This window comes from Drosophila navojoa, chromosome 3, assembly GCF_054131105.1.
Source record: "Drosophila navojoa isolate 15081-1374.11 chromosome 3, UAZ_NAV_1.0, whole genome shotgun sequence".
Classification (NCBI taxonomy): Eukaryota; Metazoa; Arthropoda; class Insecta; order Diptera; family Drosophilidae; genus Drosophila; species Drosophila navojoa.
In genome coordinates, this window is record NC_142891.1 from 23724040 (window position 1) to 23743963 (window position 19924).

Here is a 19924-nt window from a genome sequence, read left to right on the forward strand (position 1 = left end):
ATGTTTTTGACGGCCCCGAATACTAATGAGCTAGCCAAGCAGCTTTCTCTCCCTCTCTCTCTCTCTCTCATTCGTTCCATATGTATATAAATATAAATTTCTTTCCTCTCTCTCTCTCTTTCTCTTTCTCTTTCTCTTTCTATTACGGCTGTCTTTCTTGTGTCCTTCGCCGGCAGTTTTTACTGAGGCGAACAAATTTATTGCATACTTCCTGTTTTTAAAAGCAAAGGCCTCGCTACTTTATACATTGAATGTGTTTGTGGATACTCGTATGTGTGTGTGTGTGTGTATATTCAAATACATGGAATATCAGTTGGCTATTGTTTGTTACTGCATACATCGATCGACGCGATGGCAACTGCCACGGTTGATTAACGAGTTTCAGTTTGGAATCCTGCGCAACATTTTTCCACTGATTCGCATCTAGCGGACTTTAACCCATCCTTCCTTCAGCCCCTGCCTTGCTCGTTGGTGGCGTCATGCTGGCGCCACACAGCAACAAAATACATCAACAACAACAGCAAAATGCCCGAGGAAAATTACAACAATTAAAAGAGAGACAACCAAGTATAGTTAAAAGGCTTGCAGTCGAGCAGTGAGTGTGTGTGTGTGTGTGTGTGTGTGTGCGGAAGAGGGGGACTGACAGGACCGTAGCTGCATGAATGCAAATGACAACGAAGGCAACTGCAACTCGGTGGGTTATTAACGACGAAGCCCCGAAGTGGGTCCAACCACAATGGAGCACAGCTTGTGCGGCTCAAGCTGCTAAAGGGATTGCGCTATAGCTAACAGAAATCTTAATAAATAATAAATAATAAATAATAAATAATAAATAATAAATAATAAATATAATATAATAAATAATAAATAATAAATAATAAATAATAAATAGAAATATAATAATAAATAATAAAGAAAAAATAATAAATAAGAAATAAAATAATAAAATAATAATATAAATATATAATAATATACATATAAATAAGAATAAAATCATACTAATAAATAATAAATAATAATTAATAATATAAATAAGCAATCCATCCTCCCTCCTCCCTCCTCCCCCATCCTACCTCCTCACTCATCCCTACCTCCCTCCTCCATCCTACCCTCCTCCTCCTCCTCCTCCCTCCTCCCTCCTCCTCCTCCTCACTCATAACTCCCTCTAACTCATACTTCATACTTACTAATTACTAATTCATAAGCATAATCAATAATCCACCAGTAGCTAGCTAATTTTACCATGAAGGGTAACTGCAATTCGTGCATAGTTTCCTCGCTCTTCGCGCTATTCTCGTCTGTGTTTTATGTATCTCACTTACCGAGTGACATTTCCTCATTTCCCTTTAGCCTCTCCAACATGCCCGCTGCAGCTACATTCGTGTTTTGCTGCTATTACAGCTACTTCTGCGCACTGTATACTTTTAATTATTTGCAGATGTTGTTTTTTTTTTATTATCATTATTATTCCCCTCTCATTATCCGACACGACTGCGGCCTTGACTACATCCTTTGCCCTTGCTCATCCCTCTCACTGCCATAACAACAACGCACATTAGCCCAAGGAAGTAATTGACTTGAGCCTTGCTTGCTGCTTTCATTTATCAAATCTCTAAGAACTACTGCTGGGCGACTGAATAGGAGATACCCTATAGCTAACGACAGTACCTTGAGAACAAGTCTGATTTGAATAAGTTCGGCACGCAATGAGGAAGCCCAAACACTACGCGACAACTCGCATATAAGTCAAGTGTGATTGAAGTGGTTTTATAAGCTCCAAAGCCTTATTTAAAATGCGATTTTAATTGCCTTGCTGAAAAAGGGAAGTTCAAAAAAGTCCATGTGCTCGATATAGAAGTAGAAACATAATCTTTAATTTATTCAGCGGGAATCAATATGCAGAGACATAAACAGCGAATCAGAGATAACTCGTCATACTTCATGTTGTCTGATTTGCCTCCAGTTGTTCGTCTCATATCTACGCATCAGCATTATGCCGAATTGTAGCCAAAAACAATGCCAAACTACATAAGCTATATAACTATAACTATAGAGAGAGAGAGAGAGAGAGCGATTTGTGACCAATGATGCTGGCTGATTAACTTGAGCAACAGACAGAAGGTCGCTCTTAGTTGGCCGGGTTCAACGAAATCCTTCGACCATAACTGAGAGCTAGTTTAACTATGGATGCGGGCTCAAAAGTTTTATCGATATCGTGGCACAACAAAGGACCAATCCAGCCAGATAAATGGCCAAAACTATGTGCATACATATTTTAAATTGATGCCACGAGTTCCCTGAACCCCCAACGTGCATTGACTTGTGGCACTCCTTGTGGCATCTTTATGTTGGCGCGCTGGCTCGTAGATAGCACAATTTATGGACCAAAAGCATGGCTAATAACTTGCGGTTAAGCATTAATGGACTTGAGCATTGATTTCAGACAGGGCCTTAATTGTGTCGTAAATGCGTTATTGATACATCATTAGGCAAGCGATAGACATGGCGTATGCGCAACATTTCGAAGCGAACTTTAAGCCAAACAAATTTAATGCCAGACACAATGTATGTGGCATTTTTGCTTACGCTCCAAAATGATTTTAAAGAGCAGTTTATTACCATTTGAGGAGCCAGCACCATATGGCCAATAAAACAGAGTGCGGCTGGATAAATACTAAACCAAACTCTGTTTGATTTAATGCCGACGATTTTATGTCTCTAACAAGTGTTGAAATACTGAAAGAGTTTACATTCCCTTAAGCAAATATTGATTAACAGCTCAAGTCTTACAAGCTTATTCAATGAGAAAGTGAAAGTTCCTTTGACTTCAAAATCTATACTATTTGAAGGACCCACAGTACTTTTTTTTTTTTTTTGAGACATCACGTATTCCAACTGACATTTGGTCTACTTTAAGTTAGAAACATATTTGCGTGGGGTGCAACGGGGGCATAATTGGTAAACATGCCAAAAAAAAGAGAGAAGGAAATAAGAAAAGAAAAGAAAGGAAAAGCCTTCACTTTATACACCTACCCCACTCGGCTGAACGTGACGCCTTGAAAGTCTCGACCCGTTTTATTGGGCGAACGTGTCAAAGGAAAATACATGCAAAAATGAAATGAGCGCACACAAACAGCAAGGTATAATAAATGAAAAAATAAAATAAAATAAAATTAAATAAATTAAATTATTCGAATATTTCTTAAGCTTCAAGCGAATAATTTAAAATTGGAATTGAAATACAATTTGCAACGATCAAGATTGCAACAATATTAATTCCTTCCATTGGCATTGATGGATTCTGATAAATGAGCAGACATTATGACGAATATGCAGATATACATACATATATGCATATATATATACATATATATATTTAGAGAGATATATATAAATCAATGACCAATACAAACATGCACTCATACTGTGACATGCTGTCAATATTTGTGCGATAAAAATCAGAATCGAACAGTGGCCCAAACAATGGCCAGACATTCAGACGGGGGGCAGCGAGGGGACAGCGAGGGGTCTGTGTTTGCATGTAAAGCCAAATAATTGGCAGCAGCATGAACAAGAACTGCAATTAGAGCAAAATATTGACTAACGGCTGCTACAGCACTGGCCATGCGCATAGATGCATGATGGAGAGAGATAATGGTTATAGAAATATAGCTACAATTATGCTTTAACTCTAAAAAGTACTCAATGCAATTTTGTTTTACTTAGAACTAAATAAATAGAAATTGAATGGATTCAACAAATTTGATAAATATCTCATGTCAAAGTCCATCTTCCAGCCAAGTTTGCATACCTAGCTTGATGTATTAGAAGCATAGTACCATGAAAATATTTATTGAATGACTTATAAATCACATATAAATCAGTTAATATATCGCAATGCTAAAGCTAAAATCTCTGCAAAATTGTAGCAATTGATCCATTTGACTGTCCAGTGCTGTATGGTCAGAGTAGACGATAACAGTGCCTCAAATAAATGTCAACACAAAAGTAATTTTGATAGCATTCATAAAAGATTCAGCTTCAGTTGAGGATGATGCATTGTTTTTTTTTTTTCTCTCTCTGTATCGAGTTTTTGCCATGCACAACGTGGCGTATGCTTGTTATTATTTTTTGTTATTCGTTTCATGGCTGAGCACTAAACATCTATCTCGCTTGCAATTTCATCCACCCTCTTTCACTCACTCTCTCTCTCTCTCTCTCTCTCTCGCTCTCTTTGTGTCTGCCAGACATTTCAGTTTCATTCATTGCGATTCATTTTAGCGTGTTTGGTTTTAATTAAATTTTATGCTTGCGCAGATATATAAAAGTGGTTCACATAAAAAAAGCTGCAAGTGAATAAGAGTGCAATCCAAAATTTAAATATTACAAATAAAATACAACAAGAAAATTCATTAATCAACTGGCGTAGACGACAGCAGGCAAAGTTTTTCCCCCAACAAATTCGAAAACAATGAGCGCGCGTTGACTCTAAAAAAAAAAAATAATAATAGTAATAAATAAATAGAAAAATAAACAAATCGAGAAATCCTAGTGCGAGCCAAACTTTTGCTATGGGCGACACTTTGGATGAATCGCCGCCAACGCGCCGCGATAAGCCCCAATCGCTGAACATTAGCTCGGAGGAGACGGCTGCAAGCGATGCAGGCAACAGCTCCTCCGAGCGCTGCACGCGAGCGCGAGCACGCGATGATCCGGTTCGGGAACGCGATCACTCCTGCGGCGAGCTGGGCTCCGCGCGCAGGCGGCCGGATGAGCTGGCTGGCACTGCGGCACCACCACGACGCGAGAGTCTCAACAGCTGCGACAGACCGCCGCAGCAGCAGCAGCAGGCAGCCCTGCCCAAGTCGCAAGGCCTGGGCAGTCGACCCACAGTGGCCGGCAACAGTCCACGGTACTCGTCCAGCGTTGTGGTTGGCGGCGGTGTGGGCAGCCTGGCCGGCACCACCACGCGCAAGTGTGTCCTCACGCTGGACGGGTACTCCTATGTCATAGGTAAGAGAAGCGGCCGACCCCACCTCCCCCTGCGACCGGGTCGAATGTCACCTTGGGTGTGCTCCTTTGTTGGGAAAAGTCTTGGCATGGCTTTGACTTTTAATTCTTGAGCTGCCAACCTGCATAGCATAATAAATATGTATCTATTTTTCTATCATTTCATTGCAGGTAAGTCAATGCAGAGGGCAAACACAGGCGACAGATTGTAGCGTTCGCCCAGGTACGTGGTCCATTGCAGCATTAAATTGAAAATGAAATTGAATTTTACTCCAAAGCGGGACGGGGCGGGTCGTTGTGCGAGCATTGGCTATTATAAAAGTTTGCTCCTTTTTCTTATCCTTTCGGCTAGGCAGCCCAACACAATTCATTTCGAATAGCTGTTGGAAATTTATGGGCCACTTTTAATACTGCAGCAGATTGCGTATACGACGCATGGCCAGGGCAAACATTTTAGAAAATAAATACGCAAAGGCACAGGCAGAGGCAGAGACGGAGGCAGAGGCAACGGAATGAGCGACAGCCCTTAAAAGCGGCTTGTACTCCTTGCGGCTGGGCGCACGCATTGGCCGTGCCACTCAGCTTCCGGGCATCCACAACATGTCTGTGGCACGCCCAGCCAGCCGCCCACTCGCCCAGCTAGACACTGTTTATAAATAGTTAGTTAGTTAGGTGGAGAACACGCCAACACAGCTGTTGGTCAATTCTTTCCGAACACGAGTCCAGGCATTTTTTGTTTTCAGTTATGTGTGTGTATGTGTGTGTGTGTGTGAGATAAAATTCATGAATTCAATTTAAGCTGAAATGAATTTTAAGCTAAAATAAAAGGTATACAAATAATCTCAGTTATGTTATATATGAGTATGAGTGGTTGTGCGTGTGTGTGTGTGTGTGTAGTAGTAGTAGTATTAGTGGTAGTAGTCGTAGTAGTAGGAATAGCAAAAATATTCTAATATGGAAAATGGAAAGCTTAAAAAGCAACTTGAACTATCTAACTGCATATGAATTTTCAACTAGATTTTCATTTATATATAAAACAGAGAGTTTAGAGGTTGACAAGGCTAGAAAATCTAGTGAAATTTCTTTAAACTATGATCAATATGAGTTTCTATAATTCCATATTCTGCTTTAGTTGATAGTTTATATACATATGTATAATTGTTGGCATTGCATATAAGCAACAGCAACAGCTCAATATTAATATTATCTTAGATAATTCTAGTAGGATTAAATTGTATGATATGGCATATAATCTACATAATATGTATAAATAATAATACAATCGAGTCCTGATTATTCAATAGGGAGAGAGGATCATTTTTTTTTTTTCGATTTACACAAAAATTCAAACTGTAGAGAATTATTTAGAACGAATTTTTTCGATTTATCGATGTACAAATCATCGAGACTCGACTGTTATTATAAATTATATAAACTAAGTGTGATCGTAAAACTATTGTAACAGTTTTTAAAAAGATTATTCCTATTAAGTGTATGTTTTCCATTATATAGTACAATATATATATTCCATAGTCCCCCTTGTTCCTATATTCATTTTTATATGTTTAAGTAAAAAAGGACTTTTAAAATGTAAATCACAAAATTTAATACAAAAGTATAAATTAAATATATTCCATAGTCTATTCCATAGTCTGCCGTACGCATCAGCAGAAATCTTAATCTGTAAGCAGCTTGATAACTTTTTAAGCACCTATTAAAACTGATAATAAATCAATAGGCAATCAAATTTAATATTCATAATAATCACATAACGGTTAAGTAGCAAGACCTACGTGCCGTGCGAAGAAGTAAAGCCAAACACAGTCGTAACTGCTAAACAGCCTAATCAATTATTCAGTTAAACGTTAAATAAATAAACATGTAAAAGAAATAACAAAATGTAAGCCAGGCCAGATGGAATTTGTAGAGCTCACTCGCCAGCAATTTGTGTGTCACGTAGCTTGGCCCCATGGCTGGGGAGACGCCTCCGGCCGGACCAAGTCAAGTGACAATGTGCTGCGCGGAAGGGAGGGCGGGGGCGGGTGAGGGCAACAATTTATGTGCGCTGCAATATTTTGCAAATATCCATAGCATATCCTGCGGCGACAGGGCAGACAAACAACAATGCAATAAATAGTCAAGTGTTGGTTCTTGTGTTGCCGGTGTCTCTGTGTGTGTGTGTATGTGTGTGTGTGTGTACTTGTTGTTTTCGAAGTGTGTCCTTCAATTGACATATTACACTTGTTGTTGGTCTGCTCGCGGCCGCTTTCAATCCTTGCCTGTTTGTTGTTGTCAGCCGCAGACAAAGACGGCAGACGAGGAGGCGAGGGGACGAGTCTGACCACCCGCTCCTCCTGTCTGGCTAGGATAGACCACAGGGTCTATCCGCCTACTCAAGCAGGCTTCACTTATTGACAGCAGCCCAGCGAGCTAGCGTCTAATTGATGTACTCTCTCGCCCTCTCTCTCTCTCTCTCTCTCTCTCTGCCTCCCTCTCTGTGAAACTGGAGGCAAAAAATAGCTGAAGAAAAAGGGTTAAGTGGCCAATTTAGCTGCGGTTCAATGATTCTTCATTGGCATTAGGCAATTTATTAAGGAACAACGAGAAAAAGCATTTACTGAATTAAGCGCCTAACAAGCTTGAAGGACACTGAAAATTTACGAAAAAATATCCGCATAATTCCATGGCGCGTATATAAATACTGAAATACATATATATATATATGTGTATATGTATTTATGAAGAAATCCATTTTGGCAAAGTTGAGCGCATAACTCAAATGCTTTTTGCCTTAGATGGGCCTCAACTGACCCTCGTTGGGTTTTTGTTTTTGCCAGTCGAGAGCAAGCCATGAGAATTTACATAAATTCCAGTCATTGACTTAAACGCACAAACATTTCAATGCATATTTCAAGTTGGCTGGGACGACTGAGCAGCCAAATAACATGACAATACCCTAAGGCGAATATATCGAAGAAGAAGAAGACGAAAAAAACAACAAAAACGTTGAAGTTGAAGCAGCTTTATTGAATTTGCTTCTGGTCCGGGCTTAAAGGGATAATATATGCAACTCTTGGCTGGCAGAAAGTTTTTTTATTTGCCCTAACGCCGGCAGCGCCTCAATTGCCAATCAATTTGGCTTTTACTCTCTGCGGGCCATTAAAGCCGACAACTGTTTTCAAGTGACAGTAGAGCCGTAAAAGAGTATCATATGTGAGGATGAGTGTGTGCTTGACTGCCTAATACTCTGTACTTGAATATAAGTGGGACAAACAACAAAGTGCTTTTGCTTTAATGCTCGATCGCTCCTCAATATTGTCCCTGAATATTATATTAAATAACATTCACTTGAAAAATTATATATTCTTATGGAATTGAAGATTCATTACAGTCGTAATTCCTCTTAAATAATATATTCCGTGTGGTATATTGTACATATAAAAAAGTGAAAATTAATTTTATAAATCACCTTTGGGCATAAGGCACACACAGGCGCACGCACTCACACTGACAGCTCATTATCAATGTAGGAATAATTTAAATACCCTGGATAGGTTGGGTAGAGTTTTATAATTTCGATCAGTATGATCAAATAGATGTGAAGATTCGCATAGATAATGCATTTTACAATTTAATTTGAGAGTTGATTAATTTAAATGGCAGACTTAGTTTCTATAATAGCATATAACAGCTGATAGATAAATACCGAAATTTTATTTATTATTATTATTATTATTATGAAGTCGAGAATCTATACATCATATATATCAGTATATATATCATAACAATAAATGTATCGCTTCATTGAGCACCACTAAAAATTCAATTGCAGATATTTCGACTCATTCACCAAACTGAGTATCTCCCAATTTAATACAGCCGACTAGAGTACTCTTATTTTAATTAAAAACAGTTAAAAGACGGCGCCAGTTTCGCGACTGTCTGTAAAATTTATGAAGCCAGCGGCAAAATGGCCAAAATGGCTCTGCCACAAACAGCAAACGCTACACACACACACACACACACACACAAACACTCACACACACACGAACGAAAAGGCCTGGGCTGAGTAAAGTTGGCAACGAGAATTGTGTTTGGACCGAAGATTCCAATTAGCTGGGTCATCTACGTTCCCCGTTTCCCTGTTTCCGCGCCTACCCCGGCAACCGCCTTCAGCTGCTGCCCCGCCGGGGCAGACATCAAGGTGCACAACGCGTCCTGCCAATTTTCCCAGAGCTACTCAACATTGCGCAACGTTAGGCTCAAAGGATTTAACCTGTACGTGTGTGCTGCTGCATGAATTTTCGCCGTAAATATCAAAGAGCAGCCGCCAGACACTGCGACGCCATTGTGCCCAATTGTTACCCCGCCTTAGCAATACAGCACAATCAATTGATTTGTGTTAAATTAATCAATTTTAATCAAGTTTCCAACTTTTCCTACCGATTTTTTTTATTTCTTTGAACATGGTATATATTTTAATAAAAAATTACAAAAAAGAAAAAATAATAATAATAATAAAAATTCAATAATATATGTATTATAAAACTAATTGAAAAGTATAATGAAAAACTAAAAAATAGAATTCATTTTAATGACACTTCAAAATAAATTAAAAATATAAATAATAACAATAAAAATTAAATAATATGTATATAACTTATTTTAAAATTAATTCAAAAGTATAATAAAAAAGTAACAAATCTGTTTTAAATAATAATAAAAATTAAATAATATTTAATTTATTATAAAATTATTTCAAATAAGAATATATTTATTATAATTATACTTCATATTAAATTTTAAAAAATAATAAATATAAATATTAAATAATATATAATTTATTATAAATTTAATTCAAAAGTTTCATGACAGAGTAAATAATATTTTTTATTGTAATAATACTTCATAATGAAAAAGCAAAAAATATTATTTATTATAATAATACTTCATATTATTATAATATATTATTATAACAAATAATATTTTTTTAATTTTAATTAAAAAATTAAATTAATTTTTAAAGTGAGAATATACTGAAACAAAAGCTAAATGTCGCGAACCTTTGAATAATTTATTACAGTAATAAACCAAAGAAATAATTTGTTTATATTTAATAATGGAATTTCACAGATAAACACAAACATTTTTTGTAGTTTCACTTTAAAATTGCTTTTAAGCAATTTGAGAGAAATTTATCAATCAATTATTTATAGCCCAATTAGTTTTCAAGAGTTGAGTAAATTTTGTCATCGATTTATTATCAATTCGAAACTATCTGAGTTTACGCTGCTCTAAATAACATTTGTGCATCCAGTCGAATAATCAGATATGCTCGCCGCTTTAAGTTCTCGGTCATCGATTAATTTGCCGTCACTTGAATAGAATAAATATTATTGGTGGCTCCGATGTGCAGCGACGGCACGCTGTCAACTTCCGGCAATCAGTGTGGCGACAAGGATATCCACTTGCCACCCAGCAAAGCGTTAAATTTACACTAGCAGCTGCCACCTCACATCTGCCATCTTGGAACTGGATTTGGCCAACAGCTGCGTTGTCCTTGGTTACTTCGTCGGCGTTACAGTTGCACTCGGCGAATTCAAAGTATGAAAGGAAATTCGTTATTTTAGCGCAACTATGGGAATTTCCGTTTAGCAAATTGGAAAAGAATTATGGTTGACATTTTCCGACAGAGCAGCGCAAGAAATGCATTGAAATTTTATTGCCATTCCACTAGGAAACTCCGACTGCACTCGAGCTAATTAATACGAAGCAATTGCGAAATGAAGCGAATTGGATATATTTCAGCAATAAATTGAAACTGTAGTCGAGTCCTTAGTGCTCAATTGACATGTCTGATCGATTAGACATGCATATATATACATATATATACTATCTAGCATCCACTTAATTCGTCCACTTGATGGCCGCCAATCACATCTGTAAATGACAATCGGAAAACAGTTCAGCTAATGCTCTTTTGCTCTCTTCTTCTTATTGTAGACTTTATTAATGACTCAATCAATCAGTGAGCAGAAATTAATGATTGCCTCTAAATGTCTAATTGAAATTCACTTTCGTCCACTTGTGACGCCACAAATTGTACATTAGCAGAGCCACCAGCACCACATTGAATGACTTGATGATCTGCTTGAGCAGCAGACGTCGTTGAGCACTGCAAGAGAACACACAATTTTAATTGAATAAATAACTTAAAAAATATAATTAATTAACCTCATGCCCGCCGGTCCATGGCTCAGAACAAGACCAGTAAAGGGCGAAAGCTGCAACTGCCAATTTTTGTCACTTTTGTGACTGTTGGCCATAAATAAAAAATCACTGAAACCAAAGAGCATTAAATATGTAAAAGTAAATAAAAGCAATTACCATTAAAAGTTGAATAATGAATGGATGCCCAATGGCATGCAGAAAAATCTTAATAATGCGTCTTAGCTAATTGCTCTCACTCCATTTTAGTTTCTCGCTTGCCTTACCAATCCTCAAATTACCCATCGGACAAGCAAAAGAATTTCCCTAATAACTTTTCACAGAACATTTTCAGATTACCTGGATTTTCATTGTATATACTTTGCAAAGAGTTTTCGGACAGCTGCGAAACATCAAAGCGTGTCAAGATTTGCAGGAACAAGCCGAGAGACCCAGTTAGTTAATTTTAATCTACTCTAGCTCTAACGTCTAATAAATAAACATAAAATAGAAAATTGCATAGTATAAATATTTCAATATATATATTTTTTTTAGAAAAATTTGTACTGTATTATTTTGTTTATTATTTCCACAAGAAACATTAAAGTCTATTTCAAGTAATAAAGCGCAGCTGATTGAAATTTATCAATCTGGTATAACAGATTATATTTTTATAGCGATATCAAAATCCTGTAAATTACAATTGAAATTACATTGGATCCCCTAAAAAGGCGGCTGAGGTCACAAATGCCCGAATGAGTGGAGTCATAGTTGATTGAACTACGTTTAGGAATTAGAGCTCGTTTATCTGCGCAGTGAAAGCGTCATAAACTATTACCTGAGCTGAAACAGTTCCATTTGAAGTGTAAAACTTGATGATAACCATGAGACAGAGGCTGACGCAGACAACCCAGTTAGTGTAGAGGCAGTTAAACCCTGTGAACCTAGAGCTGATTTGATGGCCACGTTTGTAACGTGACTGTTGAATCTGAGTTCATCAGTCGTAATCAAATTTAAAGAAAAGTCATGTACTTGCGCTTGAGATTGAAATTTTAGATGCAAGAGGTTAACTCGAACCTTGAATGCGAGCAGAGCAATTTGATAAGAATTTTCGCATTATTCTGCAACAGTAAAAATTTTCAAATATGCCTTTAAGCCATATTTATGATGACATGCCATGCAGCATTTGATGTGTCGTCGTTGCTAAGCGTCAAACTTATTGACGCTGTATGGAAAATGCTCAAATGATTGCCAGGGAGCAAGTTTATGGTCATGGCAAATTGGACAAGGAACATCCTGCTCGTTACTTTAGCATACACAGTGGCATTTGAAACTTTTCAACTTTTGATTAAAGTGAACCTTTGTCCTCTTGTCGCTACCAGTCCATGGCCCAGCCCTGCCGCCTCCTTGGCCACACCCATGGCCATTTGTAAAGCGACAGTTCGCAAATCTGTGCGTTGTGCTTCATAAATCTTTGTGCTCGTGCGCCCAGCCACATGAAAAATTATACGAACGGGCAAACCAGAAGCGCAAAAAATAAATTGCGAGGTGCCAACGACTATTTACTGTTGCATTATACAAGCATAACTGTAAACTCTTTATGTATAACAATATTTAAAATCATGTAAAGCTTATGCTTTTTGTGAATTTTATAAAAATCATAAGGGTTCATATTCTAGATTTATTTGTTAAGAAATATTAATAGTTTAGATTTACCGATTTTTTTTAATTATCAAATATTTTATTATAAATATCTGCAGCTCACAATAATTATATTTTCAATAATATTTTCACTGCCCAAGTAGAGTATCCCCTGCCACATCTCTAATGTCCGCCAGGGCATCTAAATGACTCTATACTTCGCTTGGGCAAGCTGCCAGAGCGAAATGTCAATGGCGACGCCATGGCCAGCAGACGGTTTATTTTTTTTATTTTTTTTGTTTTAGTTTTTTTATTCAGCTAATGTCGCAAAGGAAGTTCAGATTTTCAGAATTCATTTGTATTTGAGAGAGGGAGCAATTCGATTCATTAATTTTCAGTTCATTTAATATTTTTTATATTCGTTCAAGCTCGTGACAGTGTCACAAGGCAATTAATGGAGCTCTGGAAATTCCTATGCCTCGATCAGCCTGCAGATGAGGCCCTCGTGGGGGGCCAGTGCGAGGGCGCTGCTGGATAGGGCTTGTCTGTGGATGGGTAAGCAAAGGGCGGAGGCGTATGTATTCCAATTCTGGGAGTTATGATTCAAGGCAGACAAGACTTACCCTGGCTTATAGGTGGAGTCAACGCCCGCCACTTCCACAATCAGTGTGTGTGGCCCGTTAATAAAGTCTGTTAGATTTATCAGCTGTTCCTTGGCGCTCACATTGATGATGGTTACGATTGTCTCATAGTCCTTAAGAGTGCTAAATAAACCGGATAGTAGATGAATGTGCCACATGCGAACAATCTATATTTACCGTCTGAGGGCAAACACGGCCCGGGACAGCGCCTCGATGTTGAATCTGCCGCGTCTTAAGGTCGGCAACTTGCGCAGCTCAAGCAGCGCCTTGTACACCTTGTAGTGACTCCTGGCAGCCTCCTGCTGCGCCGCCAGATTCAACACCAAGTAGTTGGGATTTACAGGCAGCCAGGTCTTAGCAGCAGTAGAGAAACCTAGAGAATATTAGAGACGGCGAATAAATCATTAAATATGATATTGACTTAAAGTTTTAAAGTACAGCTCACCTGCATTGCTGGCATTGCTCCACTGAAAGGGTGTACGCTCTGGATCTCTGGAGACTTTCTTATAATCCTTTTTGCCAGCATTACGAGCTGGCGGATCGACAGTATCCTCCCAGCTAATTTCACGATAGTCCTCCATGCCCAGCTCCTCCCCCTGCAAGGAAAAAATAAAACAAGTGAGACCATTCATATAATATATGATGACTTATTCAGACTTATATGATGACTATCGATCGAGAATCACTTACCAATCCTATTGAGGCTAGACTAAAAATTATGTATATATATACATGTAACTAATTAGGTTATGTATTGATAAATCTATTGAATCACATTCAAGTCAAAAGTCTGTATCATATAGTAGCATCTATATTATACTATACTTACTTCAGATGCCGAGAAACCTTTAATAATAGCTCAATTAGCACAGGCGAAACCACGGACGGACATGATACTCAAGCTATATATACATATATACACTTTTATATATACTCTTTTCAATTTGTGAACGAGTATAAGGATAATAATCGACAGTTGCTCGACCCCTTGACCTTTCGGCTGTAAATGCGGACGTACTTACATTATAGGTAACGGCGACGCCGGGCAGCGTCAGCAGCAGCATGTTCATGGCGTCGACACTGGCGGATCCGAAGCGCGAGGCGACACGCGGATTATCGTGGTTGCCCATGACCCAATTGGCAGCGTGCCCGCGCGGCATGTAGATCAGCCACTTTTCCACATTGAAGACGAAGTCACGAGCATCCGAGTCGCCGTCCACATCCGTGATAAAATGAAAGTTGAAGGGCAGCTGGGAGCCGCGCACTCCAGCGGCTGTCTCGTAGTAGTCCATGAGCACATGCAGGTCAGCGTAGGCCTCCGTCATCATGATGCGTGTCACACCATCCGGATGCTTGGCGCTGTAGTCGTCTAGTAGCTGCCGCCAGTGCTGCACCATGGCCAGCACCTCGGGCAAGTCCTTGGTGTGGACGTGCTTGGTGTACTCATAGGAGAGCGGATCCGCCGTCTTGCCGCTGAGTGGCTCATCGGCCAGGTCTTCGTTTTCATACAAATGATTCACTGCGTCAATGCGAAAGCCAGCCACACCCTTGTTCAGCCAGAAGAGCAGCACTTCATCCATGGCCTGCACCACTGCCGGATTGCGGTAGTTCAGATCCGGCTGCTCCTTGGTAAACTGGTGCAAATAGTATTGCTGTCGCTGTTCGTTCCACTCCCAGGCGGAGCCGTAGAACACTGACTGCCAATTGTTTGGTGGCTGGCGTATTCCCTGCTCATCCTTCTTTCCATCTGCCCAGACATAGAAGTTCTCATAGACGGGATCGCGAGCCACCGACTTTTTGAACCACTCATGCTGATCCGAGCTGTGATTGGGCACAAAGTCCAAGATGATCTTTATACCCAGACTGGAGGCCTTATGCACCAGTTGCTCGAAGTCAGCCATGCTTCCATATTCCGGCTGTATGGCCTTGTAGTCCGATATGTCATACCCAAAGTCGACCATGGGTGACTGGAAAATGGGACTCAGCCAAGTGGCCGTGATCCCTGTCTCGGCCAAATACGGCAGCTTCGAAATGATGCCCTGCAAGTCCCCAATGCCATCGCCGTTGCTGTCCTTGAAGGATCTGGGATAGATCTGATAGAAGACCGCGTGCTGCCACCAGTCAATAAAGTCCTCCGTCTGACTGCTCACCAAGCTGGACATGCTCAGGCCGGGCGCCTCTATCCACAGCAGGCTGCAAATTAGAATTAGTTGAGTTGCTCGATTTAACTGTTGCGCTGCGAACATCTTGACTCCAGCGACTATTGCAGCTAGCCGCACGGAGCTGTGTTTTAAGCAACTTTTTCTCAATCGCCCGTTGTGTAATTATAATAATTTCCAAACCACATTAACTCTTAATAACACAGCACATCTGATTATAAATAATTAAAATTGGAAAAAAGAGGACAGCCAATGAAACACAAATTCGTATTACAATTGCAAGCAAATTAAATTCTGTTTTATACCTATTATTATACCTTATAATATTTGCGTAATACTTCTATTTAATTATAACTCAGTTTTTGCAAAGCCGCATTTGTAAGGAACAAACTTTCTCTTAGCAACACATTCAGAGATAAATTTATATTTTGCCGAAGCTTATTCTCTTTCAATTCTTTTGTGCTGGCACGCTCGTTTGCTAAATCACGCTCTTCCTATTTCTCTCTCTCTCTCCCATTCTATCTACTATACAAGACTAATGCTAGCATTCATATCACTTTCTTGCTCGCTCTCTCTCTCTCTCTCTCTCTCTTTCTTCCTCTCATTACCTATCACAAAATATGTAAACACAAATTGGAACAAAATTGCAACTCTCACGGCTCGCAACACGTCGCTTCGCCTTCGGCAGCCGTGATCAACTGGAAGCTGCGAGAACTGTGTGTGATGCAGCTGATAAATGCTTGCACAAGCTTACGTTCCACTCAAAGTCCACGCCGTCGCTCACAGCATCCACCATTCCAATATAGTAAACAACAAAGGGCTTTTAATTAAGCTCAACGGCAAATTTATCTATAGCTGCCCAGACGCGCTGACAGTTATGAAATATATTTTGGCGAAAATGCGACGACAGCAACAGCTAAGGAGACGTATGGGAGTGGGCGGGGCTCGAGGGCTGGGTGGGTACATCAACAGCAACAGCAACAACAAATGCTCGCAATTCAATTAAAACGTGCAAAACGCTTTCAAGTGTAAATAAGCAATGGGAATTGTAATTAAATTGTAATTCAAATGAATTTTAAATTATATATAATGGTAAAGCTTAAATTAATACAATAAAAATGCAATGCTGAAGGTTCTCTCTCTCTCTCTCTCTATCAACACAGATTTTCACCAGAATATAGTTGATGTAATTTTATTACTTTTAAATGAAATTATTTTGTAATTTGTGTTATCTTCACTTTAAATTTAAATTTCTAGTCTTTTTTATGTTTTTTCTTTAAATGAAAGCCAAACTATATAGTAAAAGTCTTATCAAAAATAATAAGAACAAGAATATTCTTCGTGTGAAATACAAAACATAAACCGATCAAGAACTGAGTCGAACTACATCAAGGCATGTTATCAGTAAAATTAGCTTTATTAAAATTTTTCAAGTTTGTTTTGTTGAAATCAATGCCATTTACTTTATAAAATGATTAAGTCGAATATATGATCTCATGTTGTTTGACGAACATTCCCGAAATACCTAAAGCCCCAAAACTAGTTTTTGATAGAAGTTATAGGTCAGCAAAGCCATTTGGCAATCTCCAAACTCTCCCGGCTTAAAAGCGTTTGTACATTTTTCATAATAAACTTTATTTGTAGCATTCGCAATATGCTAAGTTATTTGCTGGGCTTAAGCTGTATAACTAAACCTTCGTAGGGCGTCAGCCTGATTTCATCTGGCTTGAGACGATCGCCCACTCTGTACTGGGAATTGACTCCGACAACCAGAAGAGTAAGGCGATTGGGTAAATCGATAAAGTCGCTGACATCCACCTGCTGGGTGCGATTGCTCACGTTTATGACGGTCAACAGGCTGGGCTGGCCCCTCAGCTCGCTGCAGTTGACGGAGACCAATATAAAGGATGGAAATAGCACTATCAAAATCGTATTCCACTTACCGCTTGAGCGCAAAAACACGTCTATTGAGAGCCTGGGCGGTATATGTACCGTCCTTTAGCACCTTAGAGCTCCTCAGCTTGATCAGGGACTGGTAGACCTTATAGTGACTGGACGGTGCCAACTGCTGATTGGCTAAATTCAGTTCCTGATAGTTAGGATGCACTGGCAACCAGGTGGAATCGGCCGTGGAGAAGCCGGCATTCTTCTCGTCACTCCACTGCATTGGCGTGCGCTCGGGATCGCGGGAAATCCACTTGTAGTCATCCTTACCAGCTTCACATGCGGGCTGATCCACTGTATCCTCAAAGCTAATGTCACGATAGTCCTCCATACCCAGCTCCTCACCCTAAACAAGAAACCAGAAATCGAATAGAAACAAACAAAGAACTCAAAGTACTTTAGGGCATCTCACATTGTAGGTAATGCCAATGCCCGGTAGAGTCATCAATAGCATGTTCATGGCGTCGACCGACTTGGCACCATATCTGGACGCAACACGGGGATTGTCATGATTGCCCATCACCCAGTTGGCCGCGTGTCCAGGCGGCATGTAGGTCAACCATCTCTGAATAGTGAAGACAAAGTCCGGAGCCGACGACTCTGAGTTCAGCTCGGTTATAAAGTCAAAGTTGAAGGGGAAGTTGGAGCCCTGCACGCCATTCTCGTCCTCATAGTACTCCATTACTTGCGACAGCTCCGCATAGCCCTCGGTCATCATAATTCGCGCTGGTCCTCCATATTTTGCCGAATAGTCATCGAGCAGTTTGCGCCAATGCTGAATTAGGCCGTAGTTTTCCTCTTGATTTCTAGTATAGATGTGGTCCAGATAGTCAACGGAGTTGGGATCGCTTGTGGCTCCGCTCAATGGCTCGTCACGCAGCTGCTTATCTTCATAGACATAGATGACGGCATCGATGCGGAAGCCGGACACGCCCCGTTTCAGCCAGTAGGTCAGAACAGCGTCCATGGCCTGCAGCACAGCAGGATTACGATAATTCAGATCGGGCTGTCCCTTGGTGAATTGACGCAGATAAAATTGTTTCCGCTCATCGTGCCACTCCCAGGCGGAGCCAGAGAACACGGACACCCAATTGTTGGGCGGCTTGCGTACACCATTCTCTTCAGTGCCATCTTCCCAGACATAGAAATCCTCGTAGCCAGGGACTCTAGCAGCGGACTTTTTGAACCAGTCATGTTGGTCAGAGCTGTGATTGGGCACAAAGTCAAGAATGATCTTGATTCCCAGCTGATTGGCGGCGGCGATAAGTTCATCAAAGTCATCTAAAGTACCGTAGTCCGGATGAATGTCCCTGTAGTCAGAAATATCGTAACCGAAGTCCACCATGGGCGACGAGTAAATGGGGCTCAGCCAAATGGACGTGATGCCTGTCTCCACAAAGTATGGCAGCTTGGAGGTGATGCCCTTCAGATCACCAATGCCATCGCCATTGCTGTCCTTGAAGGATCTGGGATAGATCTGATAAAAGACCTCATTACGCCACCAGTTGTCGTCCACCTCCTTTGCGTTCTTATCCTTTGCCGAATCTGCCTGCGTCTGGGCAAGCAGCCAGCACAAGCACAAGACTAGGTTCAATAGTTTCGAAGCCATCCGCACTCCATAAAGCTGTGAACGGTTTTTGCTGCATCCGGTGGATCTTGACGGCTTTTTATAGTCCCCAACGCTGCTTGCAAATACTAGGTTCCGGCCTGATTATTTACTAATCCATAGAGTGCAAGTCAAATATTTTACCAGATGGACGCGTTCATCAGTTATTACATTGTAGATTCATATATACTATTTATTTGGCTTATACAAAGGACATGGCGCAAACCAACTGATTAAACAGTGAAAAATGAAATGCATTTGAAATTATTGTTTGCGACCTTTGTGACTAGGACAACATCCGAGAGGAATAATAAGTCGCCATTGTTCTGTTTGTGTTGCTCGACTGAATGAGAATATTAAATGCTTGCTACAGAAGCACAGTCTTAAAGGTAAACAAGCGTGTAATAGCTAACGGTGCCGGACTAAAGGATACCCTGCGTCGAGCATTGTCGTCTTGTGTGTCACAATAATAAGGAATTCACTTACTTCAATAGGCTATCAGATTCAGAGACTCGCTGACTAATGAATACTTAATTAATACCAAAAATCAGACTCCAGTCTGATATCATATATACATACATACATATATAAATTTTTTTAAACCAATATACCCCCTTGCATCCAACTACTTTATGTGGGGTGTATAAAAGTAAACAATTTCCGCGCAGGCTAAGCTCAAACTTGGTAATTACATACATTTGACAAAAACAATTAAC

The 19924-nt window shown here is 39.8% G+C and overlaps 3 protein-coding genes across 13 annotated transcripts in view; 1 reads left to right on the top strand and 2 right to left on the bottom strand.

Moving 5' to 3' along the window:
- LOC115563375 (Phosphodiesterase 1c) overlaps nucleotides 1-19924 on the top strand; it is a 70214-nt gene that overhangs the window by 15725 nt on the left and 34565 nt on the right. For 7 of the 9 annotated variants that reach the window (XM_030386169.2, XM_030386165.2, XM_030386170.2 and 4 more), the window contains exon 1: nucleotides 4526-5013. In XM_030386169.2, the coding sequence (XP_030242029.1) occupies nucleotides 4572-5013 (442 nt within the window). In that variant the 5' untranslated portion in view covers nucleotides 4526-4571. Of the gene's footprint in view, nucleotides 1-4281; nucleotides 5014-19924 lie in introns of those variants that run through there. The other 2 variants (XM_089257461.1, XM_030386164.2) reach the window with 2 other exon arrangements.
- Mal-B2 (Maltase B2) lies at nucleotides 10964-16354 on the bottom strand. Of its 3 annotated transcripts, none has more exons than XM_030386192.2 (6): nucleotides 14522-15819; nucleotides 13945-14095; nucleotides 13677-13872; nucleotides 13482-13622; nucleotides 11245-11349; nucleotides 10964-11185 (listed from the first exon to the last, which is right to left on the bottom strand). In XM_030386192.2, exons 1-6 carry the CDS (start codon nucleotides 15743-15745, stop codon nucleotides 11071-11073), a joined length of 1932 nt encoding a protein of 643 aa, XP_030242052.1. In that variant the 5' UTR covers nucleotides 15746-15819; the 3' UTR covers nucleotides 10964-11070. The 3 variants fall into 3 exon arrangements, with proteins under 3 accessions (XP_030242052.1, XP_089113545.1, XP_030242054.1); XM_089257419.1 differs by lacking the exons at nucleotides 10964-11185; nucleotides 11245-11349 and adding exons at nucleotides 13246-13403; nucleotides 16267-16354 and having other exon boundaries at nucleotides 14522-15692; XM_030386194.2 differs by lacking the exons at nucleotides 10964-11185; nucleotides 11245-11349 and adding an exon at nucleotides 13246-13403 and having other exon boundaries at nucleotides 14522-15880.
- Mal-B1 (Maltase B1) lies at nucleotides 17269-19257 on the bottom strand. Its single transcript, XM_030386196.2, has 3 exons — nucleotides 18015-19257; nucleotides 17602-17948; nucleotides 17269-17537 (listed from the first exon to the last, which is right to left on the bottom strand). The coding sequence occupies exons 1-3, from the start codon at nucleotides 19209-19211 to the stop codon at nucleotides 17321-17323; spliced, it is 1761 nt and encodes a 586-aa protein (XP_030242056.1). The 5' UTR covers nucleotides 19212-19257; the 3' UTR covers nucleotides 17269-17320.

Bases quoted from the DNA above. Each gene is read 5' to 3' on its own strand.
- Mal-B2 (XM_030386192.2), bottom strand. From the start codon at position 15,745: ATGTTCGCAGCGCAACAGTTAAATCGAGCAACTCAACTAATTCTAATT. The intron at 14,096-14,521 runs GTAAGTACGTCC...TTTTCCTTGCAG, and splicing joins GCGTCGCCGTTACCTATAAT to GGGGAGGAGCTGGGCATGGA. The intron at 13,623-13,676 runs GTAAATATAGAT...CGGTTTATTTAG, and splicing joins GCCGTGTTTGCCCTCAGACG to CACTCTTAAGGACTATGAGA.
- Mal-B1 (XM_030386196.2), bottom strand. From the start codon at position 19,211: ATGGCTTCGAAACTATTGAACCTAGTCTTGTGCTTGTGCTGGCTGCTT. The intron at 17,949-18,014 runs GTGAGATGCCCT...TTTCTTGTTTAG, and splicing joins GCATTGGCATTACCTACAAT to GGTGAGGAGCTGGGTATGGA. The intron at 17,538-17,601 runs GTAAGTGGAATA...CGTCAACTGCAG, and splicing joins CGTGTTTTTGCGCTCAAGCG to CGAGCTGAGGGGCCAGCCCA.